Source organism: Tribolium madens, unplaced genomic scaffold (genome assembly GCF_015345945.1).
Source record: "Tribolium madens isolate multiple individuals breed KSU strain unplaced genomic scaffold, Tmad_KSU_1.1 Scaffold_19;HRSCAF=116;Tcas5.2_LG9, whole genome shotgun sequence".
NCBI lineage: Eukaryota > Metazoa > Arthropoda > Insecta > Coleoptera > Tenebrionidae > Tribolium > Tribolium madens.
The window spans coordinates 13,780,591-13,795,457 of NW_025400983.1; the positions used below are offsets into that span (position 1 = coordinate 13,780,591).

Sequence of the window (14,867 nt, forward strand, 5' to 3'; positions counted from 1 at the left end):
TATTTATAATTTATAAGTTATAAGTCTATATGAGATTGATAAAGACTAACGATTCTATACTTTAAAATCTAATCCTTTATTTAAGTACATAGATATAAATGATATAAATTTTTTAAGTGAATTTTTGTTATCAAATTTTTCAATGTCCGTTTTGTATAATGTCTTTGTATAACAGCATGGAATTTAGTTTGGATTAATCTGTTTGTCAGTGGTTGTATTTATTGAATTTGCACGCTGTACATACTGTTAAATTCATTTGAAATTGCAATGCCCAATAAAAAGAGTACATTTTTATGTTGTCTATTTCACGCAATAATGATAAATTTTAATTTTCAATTATAATTCGGCGTAATTAAAAGGGATTCAAAACAAATAATACTGATAAAAAATTACCAATCAAAATCCAATAATCTCTTGATGAAAAGACACTCTAAATAATGAGTTTTCGTCAAATAATAATGTTACATTTAAAACTTGCATTTGCATTTTATGCGCAACTTTGCATTTTCATTCAACGCCTCTATTGAGAGAATAAAATTCCGCTTGCCAATTACACGATTACCTCGGATGGAATCAGTAGCAAATAGCCTGGATTGTGGAATTTCAAAGGATAACAATCGACAATGTATGTTATGTACACCTCGTGGTCATAAGTGCGGAATGCAATTATTTCAACGTTGGCTCTTTCACAGCATGTGCAAAGTGTGACAGAGAGACCGCAAAAAATTGTAACGTTAACGACACAACAGCGAAACTTTTTTACTGCTCGGCTTTAGGAACAAGGATAATAAGAGGTTCATCACTGATCCTTCCCGGCCAAGATCTGACCCTCAATGTCCTTGGCGACGCCATAGCAACGCCCGCGAAAACATCCTGTAAAAGATGTTTATTAAGCCGAGGATACGTTGTTTTATCGACATAGGAGCAGTTTCTATAGGGGGTCGGCAAATCAGAACTTAAATGAATTTACTTGCTTCCTAGCAGTATAAATAATAGTATCAAAGCATAAACGAAAAATAAACATCTTGTTAAATAACACACTATTTTATTATTTTTAGGCGTCTACACAATTGAGATGATATATTTAAAATTTAGTTAATACATATTTAGTTTAAATACGTTTTGATATTTTAAAATTTGACTTTGTTTGTCTCTACACGGAGGATTATTTGATTATAATAATATGATGATTAAATGATCATAATAATAAATAATTCATAAAGATTCTAAAAAAACAATGCGTTCTACTTGTGAGAAAAGTTTTCTTGTTCATGTTAATGCACACTTTGCGAACACAAGTGCATTTATCCCTGATTTCATGGAAGTTACTTAATCGTGTGGAATTATTAAAAGAAACTAATGAAACGCAGAACAAAAGCAATAAATAATCCAATAAACGAAAAACACTTGCGATTTATACCAAAAAGACTTTCAAAGATAACAATAATGTTACTGTCAATGTCAAATTGACAAATTCACTTGAACATGACATTTAAGTGGTGTAGTTGAAGTACAATGGCGAGCATAAAATTTTGGTATAATCTTTTTCATTTTAATATTCATCAAGTAGGTTGTAAAAGTCTAAATGCATATTTAATTTAAAGGCAGATTACACACAAAAAGTGTCATTAATGTCATTTAGAACAAATTTAATCACATCAATTTTGACAAAAAATTTTAAGTTTGTTACCCTATGTTAATTACCTTGTTAATTTTAATTATTTTTTGCTACATCGGGTACACTTTTATTTCAAAAAAAATTTTTGTTAGGGAAGATTGTGTGTAGGATTGTTTGAATTTTCGCATGGTTGCCACATTAAAATGATAATATGAAAACGAGTATCAGTAATGTCATTTTGAAACTTCATCTTTTTGTCAAAAAAAGTAGTTTTCCTGTGTAATTTTGACAAGAGGGTATATTAGGGAATGACATTGTCTACTAAAATTTAATGCTCGCCATTGTATACTGCGTTTCAAAATGATTGACATGTCGGTTGGTCATTGAAATTCAGATTTAAGGTGGCAACATTTGTACTATGAGAATTCTAAGTTGTTCATTTTTGTACGATTGCACCCACTGAGGTTGAAATTTCAAAACTTGTGACAATTGTTGCTTTTAACAAATTTTTTGCTTTTTCTCTCCTATAGTCCCTTCTGTTCCACGTATATTCTTATTAGAAAACCTGTCTTTGTCAAGACTTTTTCTGGATAATTTTTTTTACTAAGCGAAATTTTGAGATCAACAATGCCTGGACAATCTTTACCTCATCTCACTCAAAAAGAACGAGAAGCAGTTTGGCATTGTTATAACGAATTTTTCAAAGATTCCAATAATTCCAATAAAAAAGAAATAATGTTTGAAAATTTGTAACATTAAATTCCACTGCTAGTTTTTTGCTTATCTTGCTTCCCTTCATTAGGGATATCACATTCATTTAGTGAACGTCCAACTGTCGCACTCTCCTTTCCATACATTTTACACCTCTCTTCATGTTCTAATCAAAACTTACACTCTCCTAATTTGTATATCCTTTACTGTTCTGTGTGCACATCAGAATTTTGCCATTATTCTCTTCTATTTCACATTCTCGTTTTATACATATCTCAGCACGTTTTTCTTTTTATATGCACTTCTACTTCCTTGCAGTACCTTACATACTGTTCTTCCTTTCGATCATTCCCCAAATTTCTCTGTTTTGTTCTGATTCAATTCTCAACCTTCGCCTTTTGTACTTATGTTTTTTTTTTCAAATAGAATTGTCATTTTTATGACGTATCGCGATCTAAAGAATGTTCACATTAGTAACTTTTTTGGAACTAAAATTAAAGTCTGGTTTACAGTCTCAACGCCTTCCGAGATGTCAATCATTTTGAAACGTACTATATACATACCAGGTGAATAAAAAGTATGGAACCAAGCGTTTTTTTCATAAACTAAGCACTTTACGAAAAAAAAATAATTAGTGTAGCGTAAAGTACAATTAAAATGTGACCATTTATCAAGAATAACATTTTTCGAAATTGCTTTTAGTTTTCGAGTTTTTGGAAAAAAAATTTTAACTGGCAACCCACCATGATATTTTTTTTTAATTGAAGATTATGATCTAAAAATGACCTCTAATTAAATAAAATTGTTTTTTAGCAAGTACTTTTTTTTAATAAATTGTTAAAATTGCTTTCCGAGCTCATCACGAACATTTTCCGAACTTAACCGAATTGGTCGTTTCATGCATTCTATCATGGGAGAAGCTCTGATTTCTATGCAGATGCTTTAGGGTGGTTTCGAATGGACCAAAAATAGAAGAAAATGATTTGTTATTGGATTTTTTGATCCATCTGAAACCACCCCAAAGCACTTGCATAAAAAACCGGTCTCTAAAACGACCAAATGCATGAAACGGCCTCTTCGGTTACGTTCGGAAGATCTTCGTGATGAAATGAAATGAAATTATAACTATTTTTTTGTTTTCAGTTAATCTTGACATTTTTGACTTGTCATGCAATTGTCATTGATTAAGGCCAATCCAATATATCAAAAAATAAGTGTACGCGATTTTTTGAAACTGATGCTACTCACATGAAAAATTCACTTTTCAATACTTGTAAAACAAATAATAGTCCGGTCAAAATAGACATTTCAAATAACTAAAATTCCGACAGAGCTAAATTTTGGTGGAGATCTAGGGTACACTATTAGGAATAAAGTGTCAAAAGTCCCCATCGATCCCRTGTGTGCTAAAAAAGTTATTCGGGGTCAAAGGTCAAAATTTGACGTTTTTTACATTTTTTTCGAAAACGGTAAGTTTTATCAAAAAAGTAGCCCAGACAAAAATTATAGATCTTGAAATTATCTACAAAAATGGTCCTTATACTTTTTTTCTAAGAATCACCATTCCTGAGATATCGCGATTCTAAAAGTTGAAGGAGTCACATTCTACATGATATGCACATACAGAGTGCGCCAGAACTCCTGTCTCAAAGACAAATGCCATGTAGGGTAAGGTACCACAAACATGGAAAAAATTAAAAAAAAATCTATCTATAAAAATTTCAAAGTTATGAGAGTTTAAATTTTGCACTTTGACTCTATTTATTTCTGTAGGAAAAATAATTTTCWAAGTTTTTTTGCTACAGGCTATTAGAAGCGGAAACAAGGAAGCTGTATTCCTAAACTGTAACTCTGTTTAATGTTATTTGTGGCTTTTATTGGCAAAAGTTTTGTACCTTTACTAAATAATTGTAAAAAAAAACATATACAAAATCATCAGTATTATTAAACAGACATAAAAAAATGTCAAATGTCAAAAAACAAATGTCAAAATTTTTTGACAGATAGAATTTTTTAAACATTTTTTTTATGTTTCTGGTATCTTATCGTACTGGAAATTTTTCTTCTACTTCATTAAACTTATAAATATCTTGATTCCATTAGAATTAAAAAGAATTTATTTGGTAATACATATAGAATGTTTAAAAAATCGCGCACTTCCTTGAAAGGGAGTAATTGGGTAGTCCTCAGAGTATTGAAAAAATGTTTAAAAAATTCTATCTGTCAAAAATTTTTGACATTTATTTTTTGACATTTTTCATTTTTTATGTCTATTTAATAATACTGATGACCTTGTATATGTTTTTTCATAATTATTTAGTAAAGGTACAAAAATTTTGTCAATAAAAGCCACAATTTCAATACAACGTTTTCAACAACAAGTGATAAAAAAATTTCAAAGCACTGCGGTGGAAGAGAGCCACTAGCAAACTGCAAAGAGTCAAAAAGTAAACAAGTTATAAAATTGTACGTTTTCAATATGTAAGTCCCTACCACCACCATAAAATTTAGCAAAACCCACCACTAAACCTTGTTTTTCAAAATTTTCTGGAACTGGGTTGGTATAAGCACCTGGTTTATCTGAGCATAATGACTAATAATGAACCAAAAAAAAAAAGTCATTTTTCTCTTGATTTTGCTCGTTTCAGGTGAAGCGAAAAATGTTTCTCTTTTGCAGTTTTGGCGTAAAATGAAAGATACATTTTTTTAAATTTATTAATAAATAATGATAGTTTTTGTTAAAAATGACTTTGTTTTTTATCTTAAAGCTATTTCTTTGAGTTGCTATTTATCAAAATTATGTTTTTCCCACACTTTTTTTTATTTAACTTGCGAAAACTCATTTGTCAAAGTGACATTATTGTCAAAAAATTATTTCAAAGTACAAAATCAAGAGAAAAATGAACTTTTGTTTCTACTGAGCTAGAATCTGAATCTCTGAAATAAGAGAAACTCATCGATGGTGAAATTCTGTTTGTTTACTTTATTTCCATTTTATGACTAAAGGGACCAGGCACCAGGTAGAGAAGGTCGGATGATTGACAGCTGCCACAGAATAAAAGTGTAAATAGAGTATGCAACTTACAGTACACCAAATCTGAACAGTTCATTCGGTACCCTAGAGCCTTAATTTCGGAGATTCCCTATTCGGATATCCAAAATGCAGCACCCTGTTCATGCTTTTATTTTTTTTAAATATGTATGTATTATTCCAAAAACATTAAACAAAAATGATGGTTACCATAAAAAAAATACTGATAACGTCGTTACTTAATAATTATGCTTTATAAATAACAGTATGATAAAAATGTATCATTTACAAAAATAATATCGATCTGTTCGAATTAGAAAAAAAAAAGATCCAAAAAATTATAAATTTTGTGCGCTACTTTTGGTTCAGTCTGTATATATTACATCCGGATGTCCCCGTGTTTATTTACCTAAACAGCGACTGGGCCCTTAGTGGCGACGACAGAGTGATCAGAGTTGGATGTAGCGGCTGTGCAGTTAGCGTTGTCCATAACTCCGGTCGTCTCAAAGCCGTCGACGAAGCAGGATCGACTAGCAGAGTGAAAGTATGCCAGTGAGCTTGCAGCAGGAGTCCTCTCAAGGCCTGCACTAATTCACGTCCGGTCGGCGCCAGCTGGACCTCCAAAGGACTTGACTCCTGCAACACAATAAAGCGTGGAATGAGTAATTGCATTCTCGGGCCTGGATATTTCCTCCGTTTTACAAACATCTATCAAAGATGCCTTAAATTTTTCAATGATTATGCTCAACAAGTTCGATAGCGATCTGGTTGCTCATCAATTAAATGAGTTAATTGCAAAGTTATCATATCAAAACTTCCATATTTCATTCAAGAACCATTAAGGTTATGGTGTTATGGATCCAACGCTTGCTTGATCGTTAAAATTTTATAATCCAGGTCATGAAAGTTTATGGGTCGGACAAGTGGTCAAACATAAACGAAGTGACAGAAATAACTCCCTTTTTTAATTAAACAAGCATTGTTTTTATTTCATACAAAAAAGTTTAGACAAGAGACGCTGAAAGAAAACCATTTAGAGCATAAGTATAAAAAACAATAAGATTACAGAATATAAGAACAACGAAAACTGCTCAAGGAAAAAGGAAGGGTCAGTAAGTGAGAAAATTTAATTAATATAACAAAGTTAATATCTAACTTTACGAAAAATAGATGTCACAAAAATGAAAGCGCTTTAGTAAAAGTCTTCTGGTTACTTTACTTTATACTATGGTGTATACTTTAATATACAGGGTGCGCCAGAACTCGCGCCCCAGAGAAAATTTTCAAGTAAGGTAAGATACCAGGAACATGAAAAGATGTTTAAAAAATTCTATCTGTCAAAAATTTTTGACATTTATTTTTTGACATTTGACATTTTTTTATTTCTATTTAATGATACTGATGATTTTGTATATGTTTTTTTACAATTATGTATTTAGTAACGGGACAAAAATTGTGCCAATAAAAGCCACAAATAACATTGAACAGAGTTACAATTTAGGATACAGCTTCTTTGTGTAAAGTACAAACTTTAAACCCTCATAACTTCGAAATTTTTATAGATAAACTTTTTTTAACATTTTTTCCATGTTCCTGGTATCTTACCTTATATGGCATTTTTCTCTGGGGCGCAAGTTCTGGCGCATCCTGTATAAAACATTGCCGAACAAAATACTTATTTTGTTACTATTTGAAAATTTATGCTGTAATATATGACGGCGTTTAATTTGAAACATATGAACTCTGGGGGTACCTTCAACTAAAAGTAATAATGAAAAAATTTGATTAATGCGGTCATGTTTACAAAGCTTGTCAGCAAGTATGTAAGCTTGTTAGTTACACGCTAAAACACAATTAATAGAATTTTAATAAAAAAATGTTGCCGACTAACATTTTTTATTAAATTAGCTTGCAGCATAATAACATGTGTTCAACTGAATAGTTCATCAATAAGTTACCTTTAACTTGTTGATACAAAAAGACGTGGTAAAAAAACTAATTTGTTTTCTTGTTTTTGTATTACCCTACCTAATCTAAATTTTAATTCGTTTAGTTGTGGCTTTGTTCTGCCCTTGAGTTTTTTGGCGAACAAATGAGCTTTAGCTAAACACAAATCATTTTTGTAACTTACACTTTCAAACACAGAATGTTAAAGTCTACCGAAAAATATACCGTATTTAGAACCTTTTATGAGTTTGATTCTTTAATAAGCTTATGAACATCCCAACATAAAACTGTAACCATCACACAAAAAGATATGAAGAACAGGCCTGGCCCAGCATTGCAAAAATCTGTTTACCTCCTTTTATTGAGGTCTATAAATTATGGTTTGCGGCTAGACCTTCGTAAAAATTAGTGAAAACTGAATACTGTCTTATAAACACGATATATCTTTCGGCATACTCTATTAGTCAAAAGTTACTGTCGAAGTTGATACTTTTTCATTTTCGTTTTAACATTAAACAAGTGAACATTACTTCTAAAATATCATTTTTATTTAGCAGTTTTTGTGATTACGCTAATCAAAAAATAAAATCACGCGTTTTAAAACAAACATGTTAATTATTATTTACATTAATCTTTTAACCTTTTAATTTACTTCAAAGGTATTTAATATCATTTGTTTTGAAACACAGGCGTTTTATCCTGAATTTACAGTCATCAAATATGGAGGTCAAGGTTGGGGAGTAAGCGCAGACCTGCTGCCAAAATAAAAAACATTCCTCCAAGTACCGGGTGGGGCATCCGTTACGCCCAAAAAGAAAATCCCCACTTCTAGTTAAATAAAATTGTTGAATTTTTTCACACTTATCTGGGCATTAGTAAGGTACATTCTCTAATTTTTTGGTAATTTTTCATCCACAAACAAAGCCAAAAAAAATAAAAAGTAATTTTCTCCCAAAAAATTTAATACTAGTTTTTCTACTGACCTACGCAGATTCACTTCCTACAATTGTTTACAAAATCAGAAAAAAAAACAATTAGATTTTGAATTAAACGCAATTTTCCATCTTAACTTTGAAAATCATTTTTATTTGTGACCTGCTACTTGTGCCATCGTAAATTTAGGTGACAATGGGGAACTGTAATTGGGGTAAGATTCCAAGGTTTACAACAAAAAGACCCTTTAAAGCGATCGGCTACCAGTAAATGATTCTTTTGTTGGCAAATTATACCATTTTGTCATAAATCACGGGTCTGGTTTGTGTTTAAATAAAAAAAGCGATTATTTGGATAACCAAGTCAAAATTTATAATTGTGATATCAAAGTTTGATGCGCTGACAGGTACAGATTTATTTAGTGTAAGAACTTTATAGTAAATTAACAGAAAGTATTCATAAAACACACAAAACTATTACGGAATCATTTATTAACCAAAAAAAATAGAAAAACTCTCAAATTATACCTTATCAATAATTAGTTAGGTATATGAAATATCGCCAATTTTAATTAATTTGAAGTCGCGATTTATCAAGTGTGCGTAACCGATGCCCCACCCGGTACAATTTTTTTTTCAAAAAAGAAGTGAATATATTTATTTGTTGTTTCTACATAGAGTGCAGAAAGAATCTTTAGTATTTTGAGTATAATGTTTACTGGGTGAGGTAGATAATAATAACTCCTATCCTTCGCCACTAAAATATGACCCACGAGATCACAGATTATCGTGTAATGGCCCAAAAGACAATCTGGACTATCACGTATTATTTTAAGCCCGTTATTTTTATTGTGGTAACAGTAACGATCTTCTACAACGTTTATATTTCACGAAGTTCTGCATGCTTAGTTGAACTTGAGCAATCAGCTAATTGTCTCATAAGATGCATCCGCTGCGAGGAATTAAGACTAACGACTTATTTTGTTCAAGATTTATACGCGAGGACAAAGTTAGCAACGTCGTTTGAAGTGTTCATTCAAACAATAAAGTAATTAGCCTCTTTTAACAAGGACTTTGCCCCAAATAAGACAATAATTTATCATCCCTCCTGTGTCAAAACAACGGCCGTTCCTCTTTTTTGCAGTTTGCGCCGAGATACAGGAAGCCAGGTTTTTGCAAGAAAAATAATTAGTACGTAGACAAAGCCGAATCTTTCAAAGCAAAATGAGAAGTTTTTAGAATAAATGGGTTGGAACTAAAAGTTCTTAAAAAAATTTCGGATATTGCCGAATTGAATGGAAAAATAAGCTTTTGAAGCTCTAAAGTTTAATTGTTATTCGTGGCGTGAAAACCATTAAGATAAGAAATCCGAGATGCGTCATCATGACGTGAAGGAAACGAAGATATAATTTCGTTCGGTTAACTTCGGACAAAGCTTCATTTAAGAGGACAGCCAATTCGGCGCATTTCCCAAGAGTAAAAATGAGAAACGAACACAAACATAAAAGACGAAGAACGTCGCGATGTGAAAATAAACGACAATTTGGCTCTAGTCAACCAGCATAAATGCTTTAGTAGGCTTCAAATGGAAACAGAAGGTAGAATTTTGTGCTAAAACCTCTCGAAATAACTGTGAACACCTCATAATTCTTCTGTTTATGTTTCTTATTTAATAAAAAAGTGCTTTTGGTAAATAAGTTATCAGTTAAAAAATCAGGCAAGCACCAAAGTTAAATGCAAAATTCTATCAAATTTTATTGACGAAAAGGATAATCCTCACTTGACCGTTGAATAATGAAAACGAATCGCACTTAGCCCATTTGAATTTAAAATTTCTAATGGTGTGAGCCCTTTATTACCAAGTTTAAACTTTAATTCTCAGTGCATTACAGTGACGAACTGTATACTAACAACAATAAAACTTTGAAATAGAAAGCCAGATAACATTCGTTTGAAGCTGTAGGTCCTAAGGCCGGAACACAAATTACCTTCAGGCTATAAAGACTAAAGAGTAAAAAGTCCTTGGAAGCACCACCAAATAAATAACACGAGATAAATCGCGCGCAATCAGATAAATGATATTACAACAATTCAGAAACGCTCACCCAAAATATTTTTCAAGTATTTTACATAATTATCATTGAATTTGATAACTTTTGACACTTTTTAATTTTAAAATAAATTTTTAAAAAATTGTAATGCACCATATTAGTACACAAGATGCTTAACGTTTTTTATTTTTACGGCAAGTATTCTTCTATACTCATTACAATAAGTTTTTATACGCTGCCAAACCATTGCAGTAAAGTTCTGTGTTAATCTGAGCTTTGTAATAAAAGTTTTAGTATTATTCGTATTTTTTATGGTTTGAATTATGTTACCTAGAACAATTTATCATAAAATAAAACAACGGGTAATTATTTTAATATAAATATTACAGATTTACCAAAAGATTCTTTTAAATTCCTTTAAAATTCCTCTAAGTTAACTCGCACATTTCACCGACTTACTGGTTATTTTTCACCAATATAAATTCACCATTACCCGTTTACCGTTGCAATCTAGAAGAACAATGCTGTGTTTACATGCATGTTTAAGTAAATATCATGTATAATAATAGTTATTTATTATACAAGACGATAAAGACATTGTTTATCTGCGAGTGAAAAGGTTAAGTTTACGAGTGACAAAGTCACGAGTGGACTTTTTTCACGAGTATGTAGATAAACAATCTTTATCGTCGTGTATAACACATATTTCATTTTATTTTGTACTCATCTACCAGAATTTCTTGAATATAAACTGTAGATAAAATTACTTTATTTCACTAGACGGTAAAAGATTACTTTATCTATTGAAATTAGTAAATAAAAGCACTCTTTAACATTGAGTACAAAATAAAATAACACTTATTTGCTTATTAAACATTGGCGTCCACCAGGAGGCGTAAAGTTCACGTAACCGGAAAAGTCAACTCAGGCAGTGGCGGCTCATCTGGGCCGGCAGGGTCGGCACTGCCAACCCTAAATTTTAATTAAAAAAAATAATTAATTTGTTTGTATTTTTGTTTTTATATTTTGTTTTATTATGTTTAGATATCTTGAAACAGTTGATATTTTTTATATTACCATAAAATTAATAATTAGCTAAAATCATGTTTGTACGTGGACCAAAATTTTTTCTGCCGTCCTAATAGATATTGTCACAAACTAAACTCAGGTAGAGGTATAATACAGAGTGATTCAGATAAGATAATGAGCCCGAGATTCTGGCGATGCAACCCAAAAAACAAATTTCATTTACGTCTTGATCTAATTTTAATTGCGATTTGCATTTGCAATCCAAGTTATCTTATATTGTTCTGACAGTGCAATTTATGATTTATAAAAAAAAACTGTTTGCCTACCTTTAATTTTTCACTTTTTCATACATTTTGTATTGGATTTACACCGAAAAAACTTCTCAAATTTCTCTATCATTCCGCGAGAACTAAGTGGCACTAATGATCGTTCTCTGCACTGATGTCAAAGTGACATAAGATGATAACTTGGATGCAAATTGCAAATCTTAATTTAAATTGGATCAAAGACGTAAATGAAATTTGGTTTTTGGGTTGCATCGCCAGATCGTCAGGCTCATTATCTTATCTGAATCGCCCTGTATAACATTTTCCACTATTTTTAAACAATGTGTGCTAAATGATAATTGTATTCTTTTAATAACGATTTTGTTGGACCTAATAATAGCAAAATTATAGCAGCAGAGATACTGATGAAAAAAATTTCAGCTGGGATACCTTACATTTTTCTAAAAAATGCTTTACGTTTATAATCCGGATTTCCTCAGTCAAGCAAGATTTAATATTTTTGATAGAAAGACGAATCGAAATCTATTTATGCTTAAACTTGCTTACACCAAGACAAATGAGTCTACTTGAAACCGACTGAAACAAATTAAGCGTCTGCCTCAACCGACGTGAAAAATTTTCAGGTCTGACCCCAATGATCGGATATTTATCGAACAAACCCGCAACGCAAGCCAAAAGCAAAATTATTATCGTCGTTGAGTTATGCAATAATGTGACAAAGCACTTCTTGTCAAATGACATTAAGCATGTGAATAAGTACGATGTCTCTTGAAAATCAGAGTGACGAGCTAAAGTTGTCGAACTGTCACAGTCATAACCGCCAAATTAGTTTAAATTAGGGCAACAATGCAACGGAAGCCTCATTTACAAGATAAAGCATCACCTCCTCACCCTGAGATTCCGGAACAATTCTACAAATCCAGATTAATTCCGGGACTTTCAGAATTGATTGCAATCTAAGAGGATTAGGCGCGAGCCGCAAAATATTTCAGATGGTTATAGCGATAAGAATTTATCGTGATAATAAAAATTCGTAGAAAATATTCCACCACCAACATTGATTCTGACCAAGAGAAATCGATAACATTATTCCTGTTATACAAAAGGGTTAAAGAAAACAAATATTACAATTTTGTTCGTAGAAAGTTATTGTTTTTGAGATATTAGAATAAAGGAAGTTTTCCTTTTATGTTGCGGAATATTATAAGACAGATAAAGCATTGTTAATAAATTTCAAAACACGTCTTATAATATATAGACGAATATAAGTGTTGAAATACTAGCTACTTAGATATTTTTATGACCTACTTAAAATTTCTTACACTTTAGGGTGTTTAGTAAAATTGTCAAGAGAGGAGTAGAGTGCATTAAATTATTTCTTGTTTCGTAACCCTGCGGTGAGATACCCTTGAGAAGCCATAAATGCGCAAAACTCTACATTATAAAGTATTTATTACAGTGTGCACTTCAACCCTTGCGGATTGTTACACAAAAATTAGAAGCAACGCTGCTGCAAGTGGTAGCAAAAAATTCATACAATTCCATGTGAATCTGATTAAAGTCTTTACCTCGGTCTTTACCAGACTCATCCAATTATTTTATATGGTTTAATCAAGTTTTGTAATAAAACCGTGTCAAAGTTTACATCAAGAAAAGCTATTGTTTCACTTAACACTATAAAGTGATATTTTGATTATTGTTAAAAGTATGTATAGGGAATTCTTTAATTTTGTATGAAATGGTAGTAAATATTAGTTGAATCTTTCATAGTTTTATCTATAGTGACTATATTAGATAATAATACAAGGTGATTCTTTTAGGGCCTACATTAGAAACTTTTTAACTTCTAATGCTGATAGGAATTTGAAATTTTGTACACAACCCAAATCAACCAGTCTGAGTTCAACTAAATTATTTTCAAAATGGCTGAACTTCCGGAACTACGAGAAATTGGCGCCAACTTTGAAATTTTAAATGGTACCCACTTATTTTTATTGCATTTTTGAATTCTCCTCTTTAAACTAAGTAAAATGTACCTAGTTGTTAGTACTTATAGTTTTTGACATATGTCAATTTTTTGGTCAAAATTTTCACTTGCAGGGGTTCATTCAAAACATCACAGCTCTTGAACCCTTTGCGATAAGTGAATATTTTTTGTTGCATTCAAAAACCAAAGATTCGAAAAATTTTCTAGAATTTTCAAAATTGTCGACTGTCAAATTGCAAGCCAAGTATGATTTTTTGAAAATGATCATTAACAAACAGCTTTAACTCAGTTTTTTCAAATGAAATGACTCTATTTTCTCAACGGCAATCAAAACTACATCAATTTGTAGAAGGACTTTTATCAACATGTCCTATACCTATCTCTTACAGTTTTTGAAATAATCACAAAAAACATGTTAATGTTTTTATTTTTATAGTTAATCACGTAGGCTTTGGAAAAATACAATAAGATATACCATAATTAATGCAAATGTTCGATATGTTTACCATTTTCAAACAGTCCAAAACTCGATGGTGAACTGATTGAGTGGCTTCCATTATTTCATTTGGTTGAAGATTATTAAATGCCGTCTCAATCCTTGCTTCAGTTCTTCATAATTCCAGATGGGTGTTGTGTAGACTAATAAATATTTAGTTCGTCTTGATCATTTTCCAAAGCCTACGTGATTTACTATAAAAATAAAAAACAAAAACACGTTTTTCGTGATTATTTCAGAAACTGTAACAGGTGGGTATAGGACATGTTGATAAAAGTCCTTCTACAATTCGATGTACCTTCGATTGCCGTTGAGAAAATGGGGTCATTTTATTTCATATAAGCTTTGCAATTTGACAGTTGACAATTTTGAAAATTTTAGGAAACTCTTCGGACGTTTGGTTATCGAATGCAAAAAAAATTATTGACTTATCGCCAACGGTTCAAGAGCTGTGATGTTTTTAATAAACCTCTGCAAATGAAAATTTTGAGCAAAAAATTGACATATGTCAAAAACTATGACAGATAAGTACTAATAACTAGGTACATTTTACTCAGTTTGAAGAGGAGAATTCAAAAATGCAATAAAAATAATTGGTTACCATTTAAAATTTCAAAGTTGGCGCCAATTTCTCGTAGTTCCGGAAGTTCAGCCATTTTGAAAATAATTTAGTTGAACTCAGACTGGTTGATTTGGGTTGTGTACAAAATTTCAAATTTCTATCTGCATTAGAAGTTAAAAAGTTTCTAATATAGGTCCTAAAAGAATCACCTTGTAT

The 14,867-nt window shown here is 31.2% G+C and overlaps 1 protein-coding gene across 4 annotated transcripts in view; it reads right to left on the reverse strand.

The window, feature by feature from the left end:
* Window positions 1-14,867, reverse strand: part of LOC123014091 — an 84,114-nt gene that overhangs the window by 45,947 nt on the left and 23,300 nt on the right. For all 4 annotated transcript variants that reach the window (XM_044412994.1, XM_044413002.1, XM_044412978.1 and 1 more), the window contains exon 3: window positions 5,770-5,996. In XM_044412994.1, coding sequence (XP_044268929.1) covers window positions 5,770-5,996 — 227 coding nt within the window. The remainder of the gene's footprint in view (window positions 1-5,769; window positions 5,997-14,867) is intronic.